The sequence below is a fragment of the Mastomys coucha genome, unplaced genomic scaffold (assembly GCF_008632895.1).
Source record: "Mastomys coucha isolate ucsf_1 unplaced genomic scaffold, UCSF_Mcou_1 pScaffold7, whole genome shotgun sequence".
Taxonomy (NCBI): Eukaryota; Metazoa; Chordata; class Mammalia; order Rodentia; family Muridae; genus Mastomys; species Mastomys coucha.
In genome coordinates, this window is record NW_022196913.1 from 102,821,638 (window position 1) to 102,832,437 (window position 10,800).

Sequence of the window (10,800 nt, forward strand, 5' to 3'; positions counted from 1 at the left end):
AGAGCAGAGCAGAGCAGAGCAGAGCAGAGCAGAGCAGAGCAGAGCAGAGCAGAGCAGAGCAGAACAGAACAGAGCAGAGCAGAGGGCAGAGCAGAGCAGAGCAGAGCAGAGCAGAGAGCAGATCAGAGCAGATCAAATCAAATCAAATCAAAACAAATCTTATGATTTTCTAAAAAAAATAGAAGTGTCACTGTGAAATCAGGTTATATGTTTCTATCTCCCTTCTCTTTTTAATTAATTAATTTTACATCCCTACTCTTTTTAAAAAAGATTTATTTACTTTATGTATATGAGTACATACTGTAGCAGTACAGATAGTTGTGAGCCTTCATCTGGTTGTTGGGAATTGACTTTAGGACCTCTTCTCACTCCAGTCAACCCTGCTGGCTCCAGTTGGCCTGATCGCTCTGGTAGACCCACTCACTCAGTCCCTGCTCACTCAGGCCCAAAGATTTATTCATTATTATAAATAAGTACACTGTAGCTGACTTCAGACACACTAAAAGAGGGTGTCAGATCTCATTATGAGTGGTTGTGAGCCACCATGTGGTTGTTGGGATTTGAACTCATGACCTTCAGAAGAGCAGTTGGTGCTCTTACCCTCTGAGCCATCTCTCCAGACCACATCCCTACTTTTAAGGCCTAGAAAGAATGAAAATCTACTGCAAATATATACTTCTTCTAACTTGTAGGTTAGAGTTCCTATAAACTACTCAAAATACCAATTCCCATAAACATAATTCCTATACTTGCCAGAAATGGGTGAACTTTAGGACAGAAAATTCATAACCTTAAAACATATTTTCATACCATAAACAAGTCTATCAGAGACTAATGTGCTAAGTCAGCAGGACTTAAAACCAGCTTAAATAGGATTGTAATGGTCAGAGATATGACAAGTTGAGATTCTGTAGTACTAAGAACATCATGGATGGAAACACAGGAAACAAGCAAAAACTGCACAAAATCATAGTGACATAAGGAACCAAACTCAGTCGTCACCTTGGAATGATGCTGTGGAATAAAACCCACTGACAAACCATAGGGAACAGATTTTAAGGGAAGCAGTTTCACACTAATTTGTTTTATGAGCTACACTTGTAGGTGACATATAATTGATGAGGAGACAGTTCTCTTTTATAGTGAATTCCAGCTGATAAATTAGGGACTGCTGATAAAGTCAGCATGTCACACTATAAAATAAATGAATATAGGTTGTTATGATCAGCTGCTAACATGATCAAAACAGATGAAAATATATGCTGTACCTTTTAAATGTAATTTCTAAAGAAGCCAATTAAATATTTCATAAAACTTTGAAACTAGATCTCACAAAGATTCTATGAAGAACAATCAATAAAAAAATCCCAAAGAGTTGAGGGATATGTTCAATACTCTTAGAGGATGAGTAGACAGAGAAACATTAAAAAAGTCTGATGGCTCTCACAAAACACTTTAAGTAAAAAGCAGATGGCAGGAGATCACAAAGATTTAAAAATGTCTCCAGAGACACACCATGAAATGGCAAAACCCAGACTTTGTATCTCAATTCAAATAAGCAACCTTCAGAAAGTAACTGCCAGATAGATAATAAATGGAAACACGACTTAGTGGTTTGACAGAATTAGTCAACATCTGTTTTCCTTTAAAAAAGTATGTTAATGGCTGTGTGATGAAGTTAGAAGTTCCCTGTTTTAAGATATATACAGACACATCTGTAGATTCAATGATAGGGTCTGTGGAACTAGTTTCAAAATAACCAAAGGGAGTTGACAGTGGGCAGCTTGTCTGTGGAGACAGATAAAGCAGGTTGGACATGGGTTGGTAGGTTGCCATAAGTTCGTGATACTGTTTTATTTACTTATGTGTGTATTTGAGTTTTCTATACAATAAAGCAAATCTCTGTGTGTAGGCAGCAGTGTATAGAAAACAATGCTGCTCCTGACTGATCCTCCAAATCGAAGCCATCTTGAAAGTCATTCAGCTCACAGGACTTCCTCCTAACAATAGGATAGCTGCTCTGATATATCTGGTTTAGGGATATGAATTAACACATGGCTTTATTATATAGATCTATAGACATGATGCATGTGAAAGCATCCTGACACATGTAAAATGTAGATTCATAATGCATTTTTATCATGTAAGGCATGTGTGGATGAGGTCAGATGAAACCTTTGAATTTTTTCCCTTTCAGATTCAAGAGCATCAGGTTTTGACTTGTTAAAAGAACAGGATTTTTCTTATCCCTATTTATAAACACAACTCCCACCTCTTAAAAAATGCATACTAGTCTGAAGTACAGAATAATTTCTTGAGCTTTCTGTTGAAGAGTTTTCACTAAGCTGGATTTGAGTCAGGAGCATGAGGAGGAAATCTAGAAGGCTGGACCTAAGCCAGGATTAGACCAGACCAGCTTAGTTTCCAGCCTGATGGTAGTAGGTAGCTATGTCTCAGGCAGGCCCATACAGAAACTTTCTGGTCTAGGACAGCCCAGACTTCCAGCAAAGCAGGTGTCATGCAAGCAGGTGGTATACATACTAATCTTTATAGGCTAGTAATCTCCGTTGGCTTACAGAAGACCTATTGCTTCTAGTACATGCTTGATTTCAGAAATGGGTGGAACACAGCCTCCTCTTTTATTTATTGATAACTGAGTGGTGGCTGGAGGTACCAAAAGGGAAGACCTCAGCTCAGTATTGCTGGTTAACAGAAATATAGATGGAAAACAGTGTACATAAGGCATAGGCACCATACAGTTTTTTTCTTTTTTCTTAGATGTTTTCTTTATTTACAATATCTCCTTTCCCAGGTTCCCCCTCAAAAAAAAAAAAAAAAAAGAAAAGAAAAAAGAAAATAAAAAAAGAAAATAAAATAAAAAACCAAAAACTAAAATAATCCCCTGTTCCCTCTCCTTTCCCCCTGCTCACCATCCCACCTCCTCCTGCTTACTGGCCCTGGCATTCCTCTACATTGTGGCATAGAACCTTCACAGGTCAAGGTCCTCTCCTCCGACTTGGCCATCCTCTGCTATACGCATGCTATAGGAACCCTATATTAAAGGTGAGGATTCTTTAGCTTTTCCTCCAAAAGATCAGTTGAAGTAAATTGTATGTCCTTGATTTTTATGAAACCTGGCTGTACACAAAGTTCTTGTCTTTGTGCCACCTGGTCACTTGACAGCTTATATTGATGGTGCTATTTGTTCTAAGAACATCATGTGCATTCAACCTCATTCAATAATGCAACAATTTAATAGATGAGGGTGTAGGTATGAGGTGAAAACTGTCTGTGAATGTCTCAAAGACAGAAGCCAGCTTTGAAGCCAGCACATAATTCTAATCTGTGGCACCTAGCTCACATATAGTGTGTGTGGTGTCGGGAGGTGGAGAGGAAGTTCATCAAGCTTTACTCTATTATGAATTTCTTCTTACGGAGTTAAAAACAAAAGCTCTGGGAAGCTGAATGTATTAAGACCACTTACTGCTGAGACTCATGCAAAAACATTGGGTTCCAGATAGTCTTTGGAACCAGACTCAGAAGTAGGTTAGTAGAAACATGACCTCATTAATTTGTCTCTATGCACAATTGCAGTGGCTATAAAAGGAGATGGCCAGGAAAGCTCTAACTCCCAAGGCTGCCAGTAAATTAGGCATAAGAAAAGATGCATTACTTGTTCTGCCTGTCCAACATTCTGAACATTCACCTGCCTCAGTCAGAGGAGGAAGTGTTGGCATATCATTTCCACACTTGTGAAAAATGAAATTTCCCAACTATCCAGTTGCATAACTGTCTCTGCTATTCTGGAGATGTATAATTACATGTTCAACCCCACCCCACCCCCAGGGCACTGGTGTGCACCAAGTATCAATGGATCAATGAGTATTTCTCAGTTTTTATTAAAAGTAGAGGGCCCCTGAGTCACAAAGGGAAACAGGGAGTAAGCCCAGGAGTGGGCAAGCTGTAGCCAGGATGAACAGGTCCCCACTGGAAGCTATAGATAGACACCAAATGATGCAATCCTACAGAATTCTGTCTCTATAATAGGAGGCAGGGCATGCTGCAGAGACAGACTGGAACCAGAAACTACAGAACATTTGTGTTCCCATTTCATTCTGGCTTTCTTTCTTGGCTTTGTGATCTCAGAGGACTTGTGACTCTGCTCCTATCTTGGAACCAGATGGACAGCAGTGACTTCTCTGTCTGTGCTAAGGGTTTATTTTCAAGCAGCTAATAAATTTAAGCATGTATGTGTAAACCACTTAGATAAACATATTGTGCTCACATTCCAAATAAAGCTATAACAGCTCTATGAAGTAGAACCTGTTATTGCCATATCGATTTTTAAACTAAGTAGTGAAACTCATATATCTTTACCAGTGGAGTCAAGATTTGAATAGCAGCCCTATACCTATACCTGCACCTGTACTTGTACTTATATAGCAGCTATGGTTATGGGGCAATTATGTGATTTTTAAAATCATTAAAAATTGTAAATAAGATGAAAGAAACATCAAATTTCACAAACTACCAGGTCAACAGGAAATGCTTTCATATTCCTGCCTTCCTGCTATCTTAACACCATTAGACTTTCTGCACTCTAGGACAAAAGCAGAATAGGGTATATTGACTCAGTATGTTAGAAGGCTTCTGTTGAGTGAGGAGGCCCTGACAGTGAATATGGTAATTCTGGGGACTCTCACTCTGAGTGTTTTCTCTCATCTATGTGTGGGGGATTTCTTACATCTATGTGTGAGTTTAAGACCTCAAGATAGAGTGCACATACAGACTTCCTGTAGGATAGGCTCTGTTGGTTCTGTCTTGACATTCCTCAAAAGGGAATAGGTAATGATTTGTTATAACTTGTGTTCCAGACTAAGAAATTTTTCTCTATTAGTGGAACCTAGAGGTTAGGACATCTGTGCTCAGAGACAGCCAGAGGGACCTAAGCATAGGAATTCTGGAAATAGCTGTACTTTAACATTTACCTTACTGCTTTGTCATACATTCAGCAGAGACATGAAAAAAAAAAAAAACACATCAAAACCCTCACTGGAGGATTGAGTGCCCATGGTCTCAGTAAGTACGGTAGAGGACTGAGTGCCCATGGTCTCAGTAAGTACGGTAGAGGACTGAGTGCCCATGGTCTCAGTAAGTATGGTAAAAAAAGCCTTTGTCCTGCTTCAGGCTGGTGAAGGAGAAAGATGAGCTTTGGTGAGAGACTGGGTATGAATTCTAGTTCCACTGCTCAATACTGTTGCTTGGCTGGTTTCATCTGTAAAATGGGAAGGACAACTCCCAGTCCAGTTTGTTGACTAGAATTAAGAAAGGAGAGTGAAATATCCAGCAGGTGCTGGAGTGAAGCAATTGCCTCCCTATTTCCTTGGCTTGACAAGAGTTTACACTACTCATTTCTTGACTTAGGTAACACCCTCCCCACCCCCAACTTGCTACAAATAACTTCATGCATATATCTCTGAATTCTCAGGAATTTTTAATTGCTTTATCCCTGGTTTCCTAAGGTTTTAACCCCCTGTTTCCATGGAGATTTCTAAAGTCATGTCTCTATTTCTGATACTTCTTGATTTGCTTTCTTTTTAATTTTCTTATTTGTTTGAAGTGAAAGATAGATCAGGATTCAGATCATAGCAGCAAGGCTGGCAGCACTTGGTTGCTATAGGGGTGTGAAAAATCTCTCCAGGCAATTATGTTCATGGGTTGCAGTATGCCCAGAGAAGCCCTATATGCTTCCTTATGTTTTATTATCTTTTATTTTTGAGATTATAATATGTCATTTCCTTTTCTTTCTTACCTTCCTCATAGTAGAGCTGTTAAAGTGGACTGGGAAGTCCACGAGGCCTCAACTCTAAAACTACAGACAGCTAAAGAGTTCTGAAAGCCAGAGAAATAGCCTTTCCTGAGAAGAGCACACTAGGCATGGTCTGTTGCATGAAGGTAACCACAGTGCTCCTAGGAAGAATAATCTCCTCTTATGAAAATCTAGGGTAAGCGTACTGTACAGGTAACACCTTTGTCCGATTCACAACCTTGGGTAAGCATCTTCTACACATAACACTTATGCATGGTTTATTGTCTACCCTCTTACTAAGACATTCAGGAATGGAGTTGTATATTCCAGATCCTAATAAAAAATGCAGGCTCTGAATGAGTAGAATCAACATGGAAGGCAGGATGTTCATGCAGAACAAATCATTAATGTAGTTCTTCCTGTGCCGTGTGGTTTGAATTTGGATTGTGCATCACAGGTTCATGGATTTGAACATGAGTCCCAGCTGGTGATGGTGCCTGAGAGGTTGATGGAGTCTTGCTGGATGAAGCAGCCCAGTGGGGGCAGATCTTGAATTTTGTATCCTGATATCACTTCTTGTTCACTATTTGCTTCCAGATTGGAGCAGTGTGAGCAATTGTCACACCTTTCTTGTGATGCATAGAGTTAGTTCCTTCTTAGACTGCGAATCAAGGTAACTCTTTCCTTCTTGAATTTGCTTCTTGTTAGATACCTGGTTATAACTTTGAAAAAAGTGACTAATAGGTATTTGCTTGTTCACATACAAGACAGAATAAATGGCTGTAGAAAATAACATCAATTTTCTCTCAAAACAATCGATTTATACATCCATATTTTATTTAAGAGTTGAGAAGACTGAGCCTTAGGGAGATAAGCCTGAGTAGAGCTGAGCTTAAACTATGACTCAGCTCATCTTCAAATGCGAATGCTTTCCTGCAGCAACACACACCTTCTCTAGTACAATTCATAACTAGGCTATGGAATTGGGAAAGACACCAGCTTGCCTCAGCCAGAAATTGAAATTAGGACAATGATGCTTTTGAAATAGAGGGACTCAGGGCCATTGGAAACATACCAGTTTCTCAGATCATTCTCTCCAGCGTGGTTTTTCATTAAGGTTTTTTTTTTTTGTTTTTTGTTTTTTGTTTTTTGTTTTTTTTAAATTAGGAATCAGGTTAAGACCCATAAGGTTCATTTGCTTCAAGGAACAGTGAAGCCTAACATGGCAGTTTTATGACAACAGAAAATGCTAGGTAACTATGCATAGCTGAAGAAAAACATGGCATTACCTGCTGTCCATGGTAGAACACAGCAAGAAGGAACATGGCCATCAGTAGCAGTGATGCTTCCTTTGTCCCCAGGAAATCTCTGTGGGAAAAACAGCAGAGGAATGGCATGGTGACCAACAGCCATGGAGGCATTTCAAGGATAAGGATGAAGAAACAGGTTCAAAATGGAGAGTGATGTGCAGAAATTTCCAACCCCCTGACTGTAGTATAGACTGCTATAAGGGTTTCGGTATCATTCATAAAACAAGATACCACTGAACCTATGAGGCCACAAAGAGTATAGCTGGTAAAAGAAAATCTAGGTTTTAGTACCTGTACTGGCTAGTTTTGTGTGTCAACTTGGCACAGGCTGGAGTTATCACAGAAGGGAGCTTCAGTTGGGTAAGTGCCCCCATGAGGTCCAGCTGTGGGGCATTTTCTCAATTAGTGATCAAGTGGGTAGGGCCCCTTGTGGGTGGTGCCATCTCTGGGCTGGAAGTCTTGGGTTCTATAAGAGAGCAGGCTGAGCAAGCCAGGAGAAGCAAGCCAGTAAGGAACATTCCTCCATGGCCTCTGCATCAGCTCCTGCTTCCTGACCTGCTTGAGTTCCAGTCCTGACTTCCTTTGGTGATAACAGCAATGTGGAAGTAAGCCAAATAAACCCTTTCCTCCCCAACTTGCTTTCATGGTCATGATGTTTGTGCAGGAATAGAAACCCTGACTAAGACAGTACCTAGACAATATAATTACATCAATATTAAAAATAAGGTCTCTATATGTATACTGTGTTTTTCTACATTTCTAAGTTTGGATACCTTCTTATCAGAATATCCTGTGGAAGCCAGTGTTCCTTCATTCATTCTCTTAAAAGTTATTGACCTAGTTAAGAATCCCAGTGTTCAGTGCTTGCCATGTGATGGTTTTATTCGAAGTGCCTTCATGCTTGAATTTGTTAGAACTATCCAACAAGAGTGCTAAGGTGAAGAGGGTTGGGCTATAACCAATGTATTGAGGTAGACATATATCCTTCCTTCCTTCCTTCCTTCCTTCCTTCCTTCCTTCCTTCCTTCCTTCCCCCCTCCCTCCCTCCCTTCCTTCTTCCCTCCCTCCCTCCCTCCCTTCCTCCCTTCCTTCCTTCCTTCCTTCTTCCTTTCTTCCTTCCTTCCACCCACTCATTCTATATAATTGTACTTATTTTGAGGAGATAAGCATATTTTTGTAATTCTCTTTATTTACTGTCACTTAGTTCTCTGGTCATTGATGTTTATGGGCTGCTGAGAAAAATATTAAAGACATGAATTTTGATGAATCTTGGTGATCCAGATTCCTAGTGCAACTCTGTTTCTGACCAGTTCTTTGACCTCAAAAAGCCACTTGATTTCTCTGAGCCTCAGTTCATTCATATGTGAAGAATGACTCCACAGTGTTTTACCTCCTTAAGTGTGAGAGGAAATGAACAGTGGTGGTGAGATGCTCAGCATGTTTCCTTGCCCATACCTTTCTCTCACTGCTCTGAAGCCTCTGACACAAATCTTGTCTATTGGTGTGTTGCTTTAAAGAATCACTTGCTCATATTACTTCGTGTTCATAAGAGATGCCCTATGTTTAGAACCTCCCCTGGATTCTGTCAGTCTGTTCTAGACTCCTGCACTGCCTGGCACTTCAGATATCCTATTCTTTGTGATGCACAAGACTTATTTTAAGCCAAGAAAATTATCATTTGAAACACATTTTCAAGAGACAACATGGAGAATTCTTGAATCATTTTTGAAAGCAGTAATGGACTAAAAATAGAGACTCAGCTAGACTAGACTCAGAAGAAAGAAATGAAAGAAAATTATGAACAATTTTTGAGTGTTTAGCTATATGTCACATAAAAAAAATCTTGTGTTGAGACCAAAGTATATGAATAGCAACCCAATCATGTTGAGAAAAAGCCCAAAAGAATTATCTTTTGAATTCAAAACTTGTACTTCCTATGATTTTTAGAAAAACACACAAAGAGTCAAATGACTGAAGTGTATTTCATATTTTTGAACTTTGCCTAATACTGGGTTTCACAGACTTAATATGAAGGAAATTTTGAGATATTGACTTGCATTAATAAAATAGCTGAAGTAGTACTACCATCTCCATGGGAAAGGGAGATTGTTAATTGAAAACACATGTAGAGTAATGAAATCCACAAGGTCACTATAATCTTTAGAGATAATTTCATCTGATGCACTATAAATATTAATATTTTATGTAAGTATGACTCAATCAGTAAGCATTTATGCTAGTTGTAGTAAATCTACAAACTAAAAAAGACAGTTAACCATTCAGAGAAAACTACGATTATTTTGGAATCCACTTTAAATGTCATTTATATATTCTCTTTGCAAAAATGTAACTACAAATTTAAGGGTATAATGTTCATATTGTTTTCTAAGGTACTTTTGCCCTTAATATAGAGAATTATAGTAGGTTTATGTAATTAGATATATTACAATTAATTTTGAAAATCCATTTTATTCTGTATTATACGTGAATAGCATGTATAATATAATACACTTTACAAGGCTTTTATTTTATATGAGACTAAAGACCAGAGAGAAGAGGTCAATGGGTCAAGGTCACATATTCACTTGTCTCATTGTCAGTATCAGAACCCAGATTTTAGGTGTAAAGCTCTGAGGTTTTAATATGACTCTTCCCCTTCAAATTCTATTCATTAGTTTTTGTCTTTCTCCACAAAACTACTAATAAACCATCCCATTTAAATTTGCTTTTATTCTGGTGCTGTATCACTGGTATAATGAGGCTTTACTGGTGAAAGCTTGTATTATATCTGAAGCAGACACGTTTCCTATATATCCTGGTCTCTTATGCCAATTTGGATGATGTTAACTGATCACAGAGATTCCTGCACATCCATGCTCATAGATGCCCTACTCACAATAGCTAGAAAGTGGAATCAACCTAAGTGATCATCAACTGATAAGTGGATATAAAAAATGTGGTACATACTCATAATGGAGTTTTGTTCAGCACTGAATAAAAATGAAATCTGCAGGAAAGTGGATGAAACTGGAAAGTATTCTTAGGGATGTAATCCAGACTCAGAAAGACGAACACTTCATGGTAGTGTTCATATGAGAAGCTTAGCCTTGAAGTTTTAGACTTCTTTGCTTAATTTGGAGTGCCCATTGAGGTCAGGAAGATAGCAAGGGACAGTGTTGTTAAAGGGCACTCCTGGAGAGGATAGTAGCATTCCTGGGGTAGGAAAGTGCAGAATATGGGTGGAGAATATGAGTAGGAGAAAGATTTAAGAGGGGATGTGGATGGATAAATGGCAGAGATGAGGGTTTCAGTAGGTTAAACAATAGTAAGAATGTCTTTAAAAAGGCCATATGGATTCTCACTATTGTGTAAACTAATTAAAATACATAATTAAAAAAGGAGAAAGAGGAACATTACTTCATTGCTGGTGGGATTGCAAACTGATACAACCACTCTGGAAATCAGTTTGGCGGTTCATCCGGAAATTGGACATAGTACTACCAGAGGACCCGGCTATACCACTCCTGGGCATATACCCAAAAAATACTGCAACATGTAACAAGGACACATGCTCCACCATGTTCATAGCAGCCTTATTTATAATTATAAGAATCTGGAAACAACCCAGATGTCCCTCAACAGAGGAGTGGATACAGAAATTGTGATACATTTACACAATGG

General features: G+C 38.9%; 1 protein-coding gene across 2 annotated transcripts in view; it reads right to left on the minus strand.

The window, feature by feature from the left end:
* The window catches only part of Adcy8 (adenylate cyclase 8), a 217,131-nt gene that overhangs the window by 20,323 nt on the left and 186,008 nt on the right, over window positions 1-10,800 (minus strand). For both annotated transcript variants that reach the window (XM_031358847.1, XM_031358848.1), the window contains one exon: window positions 7,099-7,177. In XM_031358847.1, the coding sequence (XP_031214707.1) occupies window positions 7,099-7,177 (79 nt within the window). The remainder of the gene's footprint in view (window positions 1-7,098; window positions 7,178-10,800) is intronic.